This window comes from Bombina bombina, chromosome 3 (assembly GCF_027579735.1).
Source record: "Bombina bombina isolate aBomBom1 chromosome 3, aBomBom1.pri, whole genome shotgun sequence".
NCBI lineage: Eukaryota > Metazoa > Chordata > Amphibia > Anura > Bombinatoridae > Bombina > Bombina bombina.
In genome coordinates this window covers 1,144,093,060-1,144,108,531 of record NC_069501.1, presented here as the reverse complement: position 1 = coordinate 1,144,108,531, position 15,472 = coordinate 1,144,093,060, and the positions used below count along the sequence as shown (strand labels likewise).

The 15,472-nt window shown below is 38.4% G+C and overlaps 1 protein-coding gene across 2 annotated transcripts in view; it reads left to right on the top strand.

Annotated features, from left to right (window-relative positions):
- PARP4 (poly(ADP-ribose) polymerase family member 4) overlaps positions 1-15,472 on the top strand; it is a 516,705-nt gene that overhangs the window by 115,849 nt on the left and 385,384 nt on the right. For both annotated transcript variants that reach the window (XM_053708536.1, XM_053708535.1), the window contains exons 11-12: positions 6,224-6,361; positions 9,093-9,191. In XM_053708536.1, the coding sequence (XP_053564511.1) occupies positions 6,224-6,361; positions 9,093-9,191 (237 nt within the window). The remainder of the gene's footprint in view (positions 1-6,223; positions 6,362-9,092; positions 9,192-15,472) is intronic.

Here is a 15,472-nt window from a genome sequence, read left to right as displayed (position 1 = left end):
TTGCTTTATTTAAGTATTATATGCAGTTTGAAGTTGTATTTCACACTTTTATAACATTGGGGAACGTTTTTAGCACCAGGCACTTGTTAAGACACCTTCCCAGTCAGGAAGGGCCTTTCTCTGTAGTAGGCAGAGCCTCATTTTCGCGCCATTACTGTGCAGTTAATTTTGAGTTCAGTACATGCAGCTGCATGTGTGAGGGTCTGAAATCCACTAAAAACGTTCCTAGAAGGCTTCATTTGGTATCTTATACCCCCCTGGGATTGGTGAGGTTGCAGCAAAGGCTGTGGCTGGGACTGTAAGGGGGTTAAAATTAAAAACGGCTCCGGTTTCCATATTTTAAGGGTTAACAGCTTGAAAATTGGGGTGCAATACTTTGAATGTATTAAGACACTGTGGTGAAAATTTGGTAAAGATTGGATAATTCCTTCATAGTTTTTCACATATTCAGTAATAAAGTGTGCCCTGTTTAACATTTAAAGAGACAGTAACGGTTTTGTTTTAAAACGGTTTTTGTGCTTTATTAACCAGTTTATTAACCTGTTTAACATGTCTGTACCTTCAGATAGATCATGTTCTGTATGTATGGTAGCCAATGTGGTTCCCCCTTCAAATATAGTGTGATAATTTTGCCATTGCGTCCAAACAAAGTAAGGACAGAACTGTCACAAATTGTAAAGTTGCCCAGGATGATTCCTCAGATGAAGGAAGTAGACATAGTAATACATCATCTCCTTCTGTGTCTATACCAGTTATGCCCGCGCAGGCGACCCCTTGTGCTTTCAGAGATCCTATGGATAAAAAATTGGAGGGTTTGCTTAGCAAGGTTACCTCCTTCAACCTATTTCGTGCATTATTCCTGTCACTACAGCGGCGTGGTTCTGGTTTGAGGAACTGGAAAAATCGCTCAGTAGGGAGACTCCGTATGAGGAAGTCATGGACAGAATTTACGCACTTAACTTAGCTAATTCCTTTATTTTAGACGCCGCTTTGCAGTTAGCGAGGTTAGCGGCAAAAAATTCAGGGTTTACAATTGTGGCGCGCAGAGCGCTCTGGCTAAAGTCTTGGTCGGCGGATGTATCTTCCAAGACAAAATTGCTTAATACCCCTTTCAAAGGTAAGACCCCTTTTGGGCCAGAATTGAAAGAGATTATTTCAGTCATCACTGGGGGAAAGGGCCATGCCCTCCCACAAGATAAACCTTTCAAGGCTAAGAATAAGTCCAATTTTCGTTCCTGTCGCAATTTCAGGAACGGACTGGCTTCCAACTCGGCAGCCTCTAGACAAGAGGGTAACGCTTCCCAGACTAAACCAGCTTGGAAATCAATGCAAGGCTGGAACAAGGATAAACAGGCCAAGAAACCTGCTGCTGCTACCAAGACAGCATGAAGAGGTAGCCCCCGATCCGGAACTGGATCTAGTAGGGGGCAGACTCTCTCTCTTTGCTCAGGCTTGGGCAAGAGATGTTCAGGATCTCTGGGCACTAGAAATAGTCTCTCAGGGTTATCTTCTAGAATTCAAGGAACTACCCCCAAGGGGAAGGTTCCACATGTCTCACTTATCTTCAAACCAAGTAAAGAGACAGGCATTCTTACATTGTGTAGAAGACCTGTTAAAGATGGGAGTGATACTCCCAGTTCCAACTGTGGAACAAGGTCAGGGGTTTTACTCAAATCTGTTTGTAGTTCCCAAAAAAAGAGGGAACTTTCAGACCAATTCTGGATTTAAAAATTCTAAACAAATTTCTCAGAGTGCCATCGTTCAAAATGGAAACTATTCGAACGATTTTACCTACAATCCAGGAGGGTCAATTTATGACTACTGTGGATCTAAAGGATGCGTATCTTCATATTCCTATCCACAAAGATCATCATCAGTTCCTAAGGTTCGCCTTTCTGGACAAACATTACCAGTTTGTGGCTCTCCCATTCGGACTAGCCACTGCTCCAAGGATTTTCACAAAGGTGCTCTGGTCCCTTCTAGCGGTTCTAAGACCCAGGGGCATTGCAGTGGCACCTTACTTGGACGACATCCTAATTCAAGCGTCGTCTCTTTCAAAGACAAAGGCTCACACAGACATTGTTCTAGCCTTTCTCAGATCTCACGGGTGGTAGGTGAACATAGAAAAAAAGTTCCCCGTCTCCGTCAACAAGGGTCCCTTTCTTGGGAACAATAATAGATTCTTTAGAAATGAAGATTTTCCTGGCAGATGTCAGAGAGTCAAAGCTTCTAAACGCTTGTCAAGTTCTTCACTCTGTTCTACGGCCTTCCATAGCTCAGTGTATGGAAGTAGTAGGGTTGATGGTTGCAGCAATGGACATAGTTCCATTTGCGCAAATTCATCTAAGACCATTACAACTGTGCATGCTCAAACAGTGGAATGGGGACTATACAGACTTGTCTCCAGTGATTCAAGTAGATCAGAAGACCAGAGACTCACTCCGTTGGTGGCTGACTCAGGATCACCTGTCCCAGGGAATGAGCTTCCGCAGACCAGAGTGGGTCATTGTCATGACCGACGCCAGTCTATTAGGCTGGGGCGCGGTCTGGGATTCCCTGAAAGCTCAGGGTCTATGGTCTCGGGAAGAGTCTCTTCTCCCGATAAACATCCTGGAACTGAGAGCGATATTCAATGCTCTCCGGGCTTGGCCTCAACTAGCAAAGGCCTGATTCATAAGATTCCAATCAGACAACATGACGACTGTTGCTTACTTCAACCATCAGGGGGGAACAAGGAGTTCCCTGGCGATGAGAGAGGTGACCAAGATCATCAAATGGGCGGAGGATCACTCCTACCACCTGTCTGCGATCCACATCCCAGGAGTGGAAAACTGGGAGGCGGATTATCTGAGTCGTCAGACCTTTCATCCGGGGGAGTGGGAACTCCACTCGGAGGTGTTTGCCCAGTTGACCCAATTATGGGGCATTCCAGACATGGATCTGATGGCGTCTCGTCAGAACTTCAAGGTTCCTTGCTACGGGTCCAGATCCAGGGATCCCAAGGCGACTCTAGTGGATGCATTAGTGGCGCCTTGGACTTTCAACCTAGCTTATGCGTTTCCACCGTTCCTTCTCATTCCCAGGCTGGTAGCCAGGATCAAACAGGAGAAGGCCTCAGTGATTTTGATAGCTCCTGCGTGGCCACGCAGGACTTGGTATGCAGACCTGGTGAATATGTCATCGGCTCCACCATGGAAGCTACCTTTGAGACAGGATCTTCTAGTACAAGGTCCATTCGAACATCCAAATCTAGTTTCTCTCCAGCTGACTGCTTGGAAATTGAACGCTTGATTTTGTCTAAGCGTGGGTTTTCGGATTCTGTGATAGATACTCTGGTACAAGCCAGAAAACCTGTGACTAGAAAGATTACCATAAAATATGGAAAAGATATATCTGTTGGTGTGAATCCAAGGGATTCTCATGGAGTAAGATTAAAATTCCTAGGATCCTTTCCTTTCTCCAAGAAGGTTTGGATAAGGGATTATCAGCGAGTTCTCTAAAAGGACAGATTTCTGCTTTATCTGTCTTGTTACACAAACGACTGGCAGCTGTGCCAGATGTTCAAGCTTTTGTTCAGGCTTTGGTCAGGATCAAGCCTGTTTACAGACGCTTGACTCCTCCCTGGAGTCTAAATTTGGTTCTTTCAGTTCTTCAAGGGGTTCCGTTTGAACCCTTACATTCCATAGATATCAAGTTGTTATCTTGGAAAGTTCTGTTTTTGGTTGCTATTCTTCTGCTAGAAGAGTTTCTGAATTATCTGCTCTGCATTGTAATCCGCCCTATCTGGTGTTCCATTCAGATAAGGTTGTTTTGCGTACTAAACCTGGTTTCCTTCCAAAGGTTGTTTCCAACAAGAATATTAACCAGGAAATAGTTGTGCCTTCTTTGTGTCCGAATCCAGTTTCAAAGAAGGAACGCTTGTTACACAATTTAGATGTAGTCCGTGCTTTAAAGTTCTATTTAGAAGCAACAAAGGATTTCAGACAAACGTCTTCTCTGTTTGTAGTTTATTCTGGCAAGAGGAGAGGTCAAAAAAGCTACTGCTACCTCTCTTTCCTTTTGGCTGAAAAGCATCATACGATTGGCTTACGAGACTGCCGGACGGCAGCCTCCTGAACGAATCACAGCTCACTCTACTAGGGCTGTGGCTTCCACATGGGCCTTCAAGAACGAGGCTTCTGTTGATCAGATATGTAAGGCAGCGACCTGGTCTTCTCTGCACACTTTGTCCAAATTCTACAAATTTGATACTTTTGCTTCTTCGGAGGCTATTTTTGGGAGAAAGGTTTTGCAAGCCGTGGTGCCTTCTGTTTAGGTAACCTGATTTGCTCCCTCCCTTCATCCGTGTCCTAAAGCTTTGGTATTAGTTCCCACAAGTAATGGATGACACCGTGGACCGGACACACCAATGTTGGAGAAAACAGAATTTATGCTTACCTGATAAATTACTTTCTCCAACGGTGTGTCCGGTCCACGGCCCGCCCTGGTTTTTTAATCAGGTTTGAAGAATTTCTTTCTCTATACACTACAGTCACCACGGCACACTATAGTTTCTCCTTTTTTTCTCCTAACCGTCGGTCGAATGACTGGGGGGGCGGAGCCTGGGAGGGACTATATGGACAGCTCTTGCTGTGTGCTCTCCTTGCCTTTCCCTGTGGGGGAGGAGAATATCCCACAAGTAATGGATGACACCGTGGACCGGACACACCATTGGAGAAAGTAATTTATCAGGTAAGCATAAATTCTGTTTTTATATCATTTTTAATGTACTACTACCATCAGAAAGATAGTATAGTACTGTAACCAGAAAGGTAATAGTATTGTTTTAAATAACTATAGACTAGCTTTTGCATTTTAGAAAACACAAAAAAAAAACAAAGATGCAGGCAGAGAAGATTTTGGGGCATATTTATTAAAGGGAAATTATACTCATATGCTAAATCACTTGAAACTGATGCAGTATAACTATAAAAAGCTGACAGGAAAATCTCACCTGAGCATCTCATGTAAAAAAAAGAAGATATTTTACCTCACAATTTCCTCAGCTCAGCAGAGTAAGTTCTGTGTAAAAAGTTATACTTCAGTTACTCCCAGCTGCAGGTAAAAATAAAAAAATAAAATGAAGAAATGAACAGCAGCCAATCAGCATCAGCAGTGCTGAGGTCATGAACTCTTTTACTGTGATCTCATGAGATTTGACTTAACTCTCATGAGATTTCATAGTAAGCTTCCGTTACCTGATTGGTGAAATAATATGAGAGTTCACGAGGCTTATCCTTTCAGCTGTCCCAGGACAGAGACACTAAAATGCTGCTTAGAAATCCTTTACAATGGGAGGTGGCTACTGAGGAACTTTTGAGGTAAAATATCTTTCTTTTTTACATAGAGATGTTCAGGTGATATTTTCTAGTCAGCTTTTTACAGTTATGCTGCAGCACTTTAAAGTGTTTAAACATTTGGGTATTATGGCCCTTTTAGCTCCGTATGGAGCTTGCTTCCCCGTGTTTCCAGCGAGCCTGGAAACAAAAGTTATGAAGCATCGGTCTAAAGACCGCTGCTCCATAACCTGTCCATCTGCTCTGAGGCGTCGGACAGAAATCAACCCTATCGAATGTGCAGCAGACATGATCCGCAATATCGGATCATGTCCGCTCACACCATAATAAATAGGCCCCTGTGACTTACTGGTGGGGAAAACTGTAAATAAAAAAAAAATCTGGATATTGACATTCGAGATTTGGGGATTTGTACCTGAATTATATGTTATTACACATTATACTATATTATATTTTGAGAATGTCCCATAGAAGCAAACTGCTAGCAATAAGACATGATAGTATAAACATTTTGAAGCAGAGGCTTGTGGGAATTGAAGTCCCAATGTGGAGTGCATGTAGCAGTGTTCTGTAGTACATATTTCTATACAGACTATGCACAAATTGCAACACACCAATCCCTTCATCTCCATATCAGGTGGATGGTATGGTGTTATACCATTATTTCCAATTAAGTTTGAATTTGTGAGAAATGTTTACGTGATATGTTGTTTATTTTGTTCCTTATGTTTGTATATGTGTGATATATTTGTATATTTAAGATTTCTCCCCTGTATATTAAAACTTACATTTGAAAGACAGAAAGATTGATTTCTTGCATCATATATAATAATTTAAAACCAGATCCAAAACATTGTGCTTTTTTCTTTCCTTTCTTTTTTGTACAGTGATAATTCTTTTGATATTCTAAACATTTATCGCATTGGAAGACTAAGTGAAGCTACGGATTTTCACAGCAAGCTTGGGAACATCAAGCCTTTGCTTCATGCATCTTCAGCACGGAATTTTGTTGGAATCCTCTCTCGGTAAAAACGTCTACATTTGTTTGTTTTGTACTGAATGGAAAAGGTTAGAAAAAAAAATATGAAAAAAGTTGCATTATCTGTTATGTTTAGCAACAATTTGAAGATTTTTTTTCTTTTTAAATTAAAAGTTAAAATGATGAATTAACTGAGACTTATTGCAGCTATTGCTTATAGTTTATATAGGATAAAATGTCAAGAAATACCTTTTCAACTAAATAATAAAAAAGAAAAGCGAAATAATTATGGTGTCTAATTATACCGAATTATATAACATAGTTGTCAACATTTGGAAAACAAATTTCAGGGACACTTTTATGGTTTGCATAGCTCCACCCACTCAGACCCCCAAAACAAGCGAATAAATATTAATATTGTAATTCATTCATACTGATTGCTTAAAGTGATAGGAAAGTAACAGTTAAACTGATTCAGATAAAGCATGCCATTTTTAAATTCACTTCTATTATCAGATTTACTTTGTTTTCTGGGCTACTTTGTTGAAAAGAATATGCAATGCACTACTGGGAGTTAGCTGTTGATTGGTGGCTACACACATTTATCGTTTGTCTTTGGCTTCCCATATGTGTTCAGGTATCTTGCAGTAGTGTATTCCTGCTCTGGAACTGCCTTTAATTGTGTGTGGGGTTTAACCCTTGCAGTGTTTTTGCACTGTTCTTAGTCCTTTAAGCACATAATTGTTATAGGAAGAATTCATTTACAACAAGTAAAGGTTACATTATTAACCCTTCAGCATCTGTATAGCAGGACACCACAAAGCACCCTATTAGATGTTACACAGTGATATCACCTCAATATATTTAGAGGGACAATCAAGTCAAAATGTATTTTTCATGATTCAGATGGAGCATGCAATTTTAAACAACTTTCCAATTTACTTCCATTATCAATTTATGCACACTCCTACTGAGCATGTAGAAGAGTTCACAGTGTATACATATATATGCGTCTGTAATTGGCTGATAGCTGTCACATGAATCTACTAATAATTTGAAATTTAGAGTTTGTGCTATGGCATTGTCTTTTTATTGTGTATTTCTGGATTACATAATTCTACTGTGTTTATTGGTCCTTTATATTTCTGGATTACGGAATACACATTTCATGTGTTTATTGGTCCTTTAACAGGATAACTACTGTGTTAGGGCTGCTGGAATGCAGAACAATATATGTTGATATGTTGAGGATTTGTATTTAAAGGGACACTAAATCCAACATTTTTCTTTCATAATTTAGGTAGAGAATACAAAAACATTCCTATTTACTTCTTTTATCTAATTTGCTTCATTTTTTAAATATCCTTTGTTGAAGAAATAGCAATGCACATGGTTGAGCCCATCACACGAGGCATCTATGTGCAGCCACCAATCAGCAGCTACTGAGCCTATCTAGATATGATTTTCAGCAAAGAATATCAAGAGAATGAAGCAAATTAGATAATAGAAGTAAAGTAGAAAGTTGTTTAAAATAACATGCTCTTTTAAATCATAAAAGAAAATTTTTTAGTTTCATGTCCCTTTAATGTTGTACTTTTGCTAAAACACTATTAAAAATTTCACAAGTAGGTTTTTTTTGTATGTTCTCTGAATTCCACGATCAGCTTGATGTCTTAAAGGGACATTATACACTCATTTTTTCTTTGCATAAATGTTTTGTAGATGATCTATTTATAAAGCCCATAAAGTTTTTTTTTTTAAATAAATGTATAGTTTTGTTTATTTTTAAATAACATTGCTCTGATTTTCAGACTCCTAACCAAGCCCCAAAGTTTTATGTGAATACTGTCAGCTACCTTCTCCAGCTTGCTCTTGTTTGTGTAAAGGGTCTTTGCATATGCAAAAGAAGGGGGAGGGGGGAGTGTCTTATTTGCCACTTGCAGTGGGCTTTCCAGCTACCTTTTCAACAGAGCCAAACTGACAGCTTCTAAGTACGTTTTTAAACAGTTTTATACTGGATTTTTATATCAGTATCTGTGCATCGTATTCTTTATAGTAGTGTCTATTACATGCAGTTATATGAAAATGAGTGTATACTGTCCCTTTAAGCCCCAGTATATAGATAGGGGCTATTAAACCTGTTCCTAATTGTGCAACACTATTGAGATGCCTTCCTTCTTCATCCCTTGTCTTCTACCCTCCCTGGTATTATATATCACATCTCATGACTTCCCCTTACCTGATACCTGTCTACACACTGCTTAATTTTAATAAAACAGATAAAGAAGACTAAAGAAAAATACCACAGATTAGTAATAGAGTAAAATCAAAACCCACAACAACCTCTGTGGTGGGAGTACTGCACTGCGCACAATATTATTAAAATGAATACAGACAAAATGAACAATGGACAGACTTAAGGCAGGAATAGGAAGCCAGAAAGGGAGGCTGTCCTGGGAAAAACAGGACAGGTGGCAACTATGTTATCACTTGGCTAACTAGCATGTGTACAGATAATTAAATTGTGTAGACAAGGGAACAAATGGCGACGCATACAAATTAAATGTACACAGTGTACTAATGCTTGTATATAAATGTGTTCATCTTCCACAAGAACCCTAGTGCACTGCATATCCTGAGTAGGGCATAGGCAGTGACCCAGTCAGGAGTGACACTCACCTAGTAAACAATCGCTGGCGGTTTCCTGTAGCGCACATATTGACAGTATCTGTAGACGTTTTATTATTCTCTTCTATTTTCCTTTTTTTTCTGATTAGTGGATTATTGTTACCAAAAGTAATTGTGGAAGACCATGGCCTGCAGAGGACTGATATTGGAAACCTTGGAAGTGGCATTTATTTTAGTGATTCAATAAGGTATGTAAATAGATTATGTACAGTTGTATGAATTATTACAAAAATGCACTCTCTGACTTTAGAACATTTAATTTTTTTGTCATATTTAGGTGAAAACTATAGAAGTTAACCCAATGTATCATTGCACCACTTAGCCTCTACAAAGATTAAAAAAAAATTATTATTAAGACTAACATTCAGTCATACAATGAAATTTGAAAAAAAAACAAAACAATAATCAAACTGAATCCCACCACCTGCTGCTTGGATGCTTACATAGAATTTTTTTGCAAAAGGGCCCAATTTTATTTCCAAAATGCATAAAATGAAAAATTGCAACACTCTTCACAGGAAATTAAAGATGTAACAGCATTTAATAATATCATTATAGCACCAGCTGAAAAAGGATGTGTAGTTATGAATACTGAGAAGTATAGCAGACAACTTAAGGACTAGATTAAACACATGAAACTGTCACAACTGATTAGAAAACAATGCTCAAACACATATTTAAAGTTAACCAAAATATATTAATGAACATCTCCTAACCCCAATACTTGCCTCTTTATCCTTTTTACACATTGCTGAAAATATTTATCTGAATGTTATAGAAATATATAATGAAGCCCCTTTTATTTATATATATATATATATATATATATATATATATATATATATATATATATATATATATATATATATATATATATATATGGGTGCTCTCTATGGTATGTATGTAGAAACTTTGTGAAAGAAGAGGCACTCACAGGTCTTAATAATTTCAAATATTCAGAGCTTTATTGTTATAAAACATCCGTCTTAGGGTTACATCAGTCAATGTTTCGGTCCTTGCAGGGACCTTTGTCAAAACTGTATCTAATTAAAGGAATAAGGAAAATATCATTTTTATTACCCCTAATTTTTGGTAACACACCTACAGGGTTGCTGTCCAATTTTGTAGGATATATGTATGTAAATATTTATTCACAATCTGAAGCAATTTTTCTCAGAACATTAATATGTCAAACAATAAAAAATTGTCAAATCAGCACTTTGGCTTTAAACATAAAGGTTTCTATTTTTAAGGGCGTATCATATTGAATCCATAGGTATATAACTGATACGCTTTATATTAAAATCCGTGTTTCATGTGCATACATAAAATAAAATAATATATGTCATTGCACCCCACTATGCAGATATACTGTTGTTTAAGGCATAAGATATATTCAAAGAGAGCTGATACTCTAAGAAAAGCAAATTTAAGCCCACAATACCCATCCTGCTATAAAAACATTCATCAAAATATGCACTCAAGAGGTTGAAAAAACGAATAAAAGGTACAAAAATAGGAGACAGAGCCTTAATACTGCCCATAGAAGAGCGTTAAAAGATCTCTCTGAGGATCAATCAATAGTCATACGCCCTGCCGATAAGGCAGGAGCTATTGTCATTTTACTCTGACTATTACAGAAAAGAACTTATGGGACAACTTCAAGACACAGAAGTATACAATCAATTACAGTTCAATCCCACCAGTAACTTTAAGTAACTGGTTGATGGCGTCATCACAGTGGCGGTGAACAGCAGATTAATAGATTAAAAATTAAGTGAATTCCTTACAACATAACATCCAAAATGCCCCATTAGCTATAGAGTACCGAAAATTCACAAGTCAACAGATAACCCTTCTGGAAGGCTGATATTGTCAGCCAGGGGTTCACTCTTCCAACCAGTGGACAGTTTGTAGATCATTTCCTACAACAGACGGTCAAGAAGACCAGATCATTTCTACTGGACTCCAAATCTCTGATCAAAGACATGAGTACTATTCAGAACATCAATCCTGAAAGCTTCTTTGTCACACTTGATGTAAGTAGCCTGTACACCATTATTCCTCACAATATTTGCATCATGCAACCAAAGAGTTCTAATCCAAGATACCACGTATTGTGGACCACCAATTGAATTCCTCCTGGATCTTATACACTTATATCTTATGCATAATTATTTCAAGTATGAAAATAAATATTACCTTCAACAAGTAGGAACAGCTATGGGTTCAAACATGGCACCAGCATATGCCAACCTATTCATGGCCTGGTTTAAAAACCAATTTGTATATTCAAGGAACATGGAGGACATCATCATATATCGATATAGATTACGTCTTTCTAATCTGAAATGGGCAAGAAGAAGAACTACCTGAATGGTTCAATAGAATAGACAATGCATTGTCAAATTCAAAATGGAGTACAACAAACAAAGAATACACTTTTTGTATATTGAAATTTACAAGGATATAACGAATCTAGAACTAAAAATTGGCGCTGTTTGGTACTCGAAACCAACGGACAGGAACTCTCTATTGACATCGAATAGTTTTACCCCGGCAGCCCTCAAGAAAGGAATTGTAAGAATTCAAATGTTGAGAGTAATTTGCAACAATAGTGATAAACTCAACAAGGAGAAACAACTTATTGAAATGAAAATGAAATTCATTCAGAGAGGCTATAAAGAAATAGAAGTATACATAGAGGGTCGTCTAAACATGATGATTGCATTCAACCCTACCAGCAGATTCACAAGAAAGATAATAGAAGATAATTGGTTCATAATAAACCAGGATCCCACTCTTCCATTTTTCAATAAACCACCACCAATAATGGTATATAATAGAACCAGCAACCTTCGAGATATGTTAGTCAAAACATAATTTGAACCTGATACAAGACATAACAGATGGCTACCAACACCCAAAAAGGGATGCTACAGCTGTGGCAACTGCCTGACATGTAACTCCTTCATAACTGGCCCTAAATTCCATCATCCACATAGTGGCAGAACAATTCAGATATAACATAGGATGATATGTACCACAGAATATGTAGTATACTTGATCATCTGCCCATGTGGCCTGTTCTATGTGGGGAAGACGAGTAAGTCTTTCCGAGTGCGCTTCAATGGTTAGCCAGGCGCTATCAGGAAGGCCATCAAGGACAAAGAGAGTAATCAACCTGTGGCATGCCATTTTATGCAAAATGGTTACACAGTGGCGATGCTGAGAACCGTTCTTATAGACTGGGTCCTTCCACTAAAGAGAGGAGGTGATAGAAATCTTGAGCTACTCAAAAGAGAAGGCCATTGGATCAACCGTTTGAACACATTGGTACCGAAAGGACTAAACACAAGCATTGATTATGCACTATTCTACTGACCATATAATGGACCTTTCATATGTTATATAGATGTAATTTGTAAATACAACCTGTAAATATATATAATTGACCAATATGCCTCTTCCTATACATCTAGCAAGTTTAGGGTCGTTTAAAAATGATACGTATCACCTGAATATCCTCAGAAGGTTAGATAGACCTACAAAATTGAATTGTTTGAAAGAGTTTAATTGTGGATTACACCATATTCACTGTATTGCTCTGTAAAAGTATTGTGTAGATCTCTTGTTTCATGTATACTGTTTAAATCCGTTATTATTGAATCGTCATTCTTTACTAATATGCCCCAATACTTATGTGTGTTTTCCCCCCCTGTTTGTTTATATACTAATACAATGTATGGATATGCTTGCCCATCGGAAACCCCGGCTATATTTAATACTCTGCATATTTCTTACTCGTTTTAGTTTTTTTGCAAATATGTCTTGAAAAGGCTTTACTTGACACCTATCTGCATAAAATATTAACCTGTCGTGTATTTAGACCGTTAGCACACTTATTCAAGTATCCCTTGTTTATATATATATATATTAGGCTCTTAATTGGTCCGTCATTTTCACTATTATTATTATTTTTTTAGTCTGTTGATTCGCAGCAAAGTTGTGCATCTAAGACACAACACCCCAGCATTGCATAATTGATTAGCATCATATGGATAATAACATATCTGTTTCTTTCCCTGCAACTAATGTTGCGGCGTGAAACGTCTCCATGACAACGACTCTACATGTACCACTTGGTTCATGTGCTTGTCGTACTGCTGATGATGTCATGTCTATCAGCGTTCAATCTCACATCGCTATTTAAGAGTGGCTCAAACAAACCCCTGCTCACCCTTTGAACATAAAGCCCTTTACACGAACGGTATACAAGTGTATCAGTTCTCTTTGAATATATCTTAAGCCTTAAACAACAGTATATCTGCATAGTCGGGGGCCCAATGACGAATATTATTTTAATTTATGTATACACATAAAACACAGATTTTAGTATAAAGCAATATGATATGCCCTTAAAAATAGAAACCTTTATGTTTAAAGCCCAAGTGCTGATTTGACAATGCTTGATTGTTTGACGTATTAATGTTCTGAGAAAAACTGCTTCAGATTGTGAATAAATATTTACATACATATATCCTACAAAATTGGACAACAACCCTGTAGGTGTGTTACCAAAAATTAGGGGTAATAAAAATTATATTTTCCTTATTCCTTTAATTAGATACAGTTTTGACAAAGGTCCCTGCGAGGTACGAAACATTGACTGATGTAACCCTAAGACGGATGTTTTATAACAATAAAGCTCTGAATATTTGAAGTTATTAAGACCTGTGAGTGCCTCAAAGGAATGTTGGCTGTGCGAGGCAGCCAAAAGAATGTTGGCTGCGCATGCAGCCAAAAGAATCCACCTGGATGCAGCAATGCCATTTTTGGAATCCACCTGGATGCAGCGTAGGCAAACAAAGCCTTAAAAAAAACACACAAAAAAAAAACACACAACCGCCCGCACGAAACAACGAAAAAACATGTAACCGGCCGCAAGAAATAAAAAAAAAACTAACCGCCTGCACAAAGTATAACAAAAAAAGTAACCTCCCGCACAAAGTATTAACAAACACTGAAACCGCCAACATCGCAAAATAATAAAGTAATTAATCCAAAATCCGCAAATAACATAAATAAAAATGAACCCCTAAACCGCCAACCCCCCACATTGCAATAAATCTAATTAACCTATTAACCCCTAAACCGCCAAACCCCCACATCGCAATAAACCTAATTAACCTATTAACTCCTAAACCGCCAACGCCCCACAACACAAATAACTTATTTAATTACTAAGCCCCCTAACCTAACACCCCTTAAATTAATCCCAATACTAAGTTACACTTAAATAAAAACCTAACACTAAATTATAAAAAAATAAACAAAATTATCAAAAATAAAAAAAAATTAAACCTAATCCCTATGAAAATAAAAAAGCCCCCCCAAAATAAAAACACCCCCTAATCTAAACTAAACTACCAATAGCCCTTAAAAGGGCATTTTGTAGGGCATTGCCCTAAGTTAAACAGCTCTTTTACATTTAAAAAATACTAAGTCCCCCCTAACAGTAAAATCCTCCCACCCACCAAACCCCCCAAAATAAAAAAACACTAACATTAAAAAAAATTAAACTACTCATTGCCCCTAAAGGGGCATTTGTATGGGCATTGCCCTTAAAAGGGCAATCAGCTCTTTTACGGACCATTAAATCCCTAATCTTAAAAAAAAAAAAATCCTAAAACTAAGCCCCAAATAGGTACTCACCGTTCCTGAAGTCCGGCGGAGAAGGTCTTCTTCCAGGCAGCTCCATCTTCTTTCTTCATCCGGAGTGAAGGCGGCGCAGAGCAGAGGTGCAGAGCTGGCTTCCCCAATGCACAGATCCTCAGCGGCAGGTCTCAGCTGCAGCTGTCCTCAGCTGCATGGAGGCTCCTCTTCATGGGATTGTCCGTCACACACTGAAGATTGAATGCAAGGTACCCCATATTTATTGGAGTACCTTGCAGTCCTATATGCTGAAATTTTGAAATCAGCCAATAGGATGAAAACTACTGAAATCTTTTTGGCTGATTGGAACAGCCAATAGGATTTCAGTAGCTCTAATCCTATTGGCTGATTTGAACAGCCAATAGGAATGCAAGTTACCCCAAATTGAATGCGGTACCTTGCATTCAATTTTCAGTGTATGTCGGAGATCAGATGAAGAGGAGCCTCCACGACACTGAGGATTGCCGCCGCTGAAGACCACCGCTCCGGATCTGCGCATCGGGGAAGACCGCTCTGCACCTCCGCTCCGCGTGAAGATAGAAGATGGTGGAGCTGCTTGGAAGAAGACCTTCACCGCCGGACTTCAGGAACGGTGAGTACCTATTTGGGGCTTAGTCTTAGGATTTATTTTTTATTTTTAAGGGATTTATTGGGCTGTAAAAGAGATGATTTTACTCTTTTAAGGGCAGTAAAAGAACTAAATGGGCAATTCCCATACCAATGCCCCTTTGGGGGCAATGGATAGCTTAGGTTT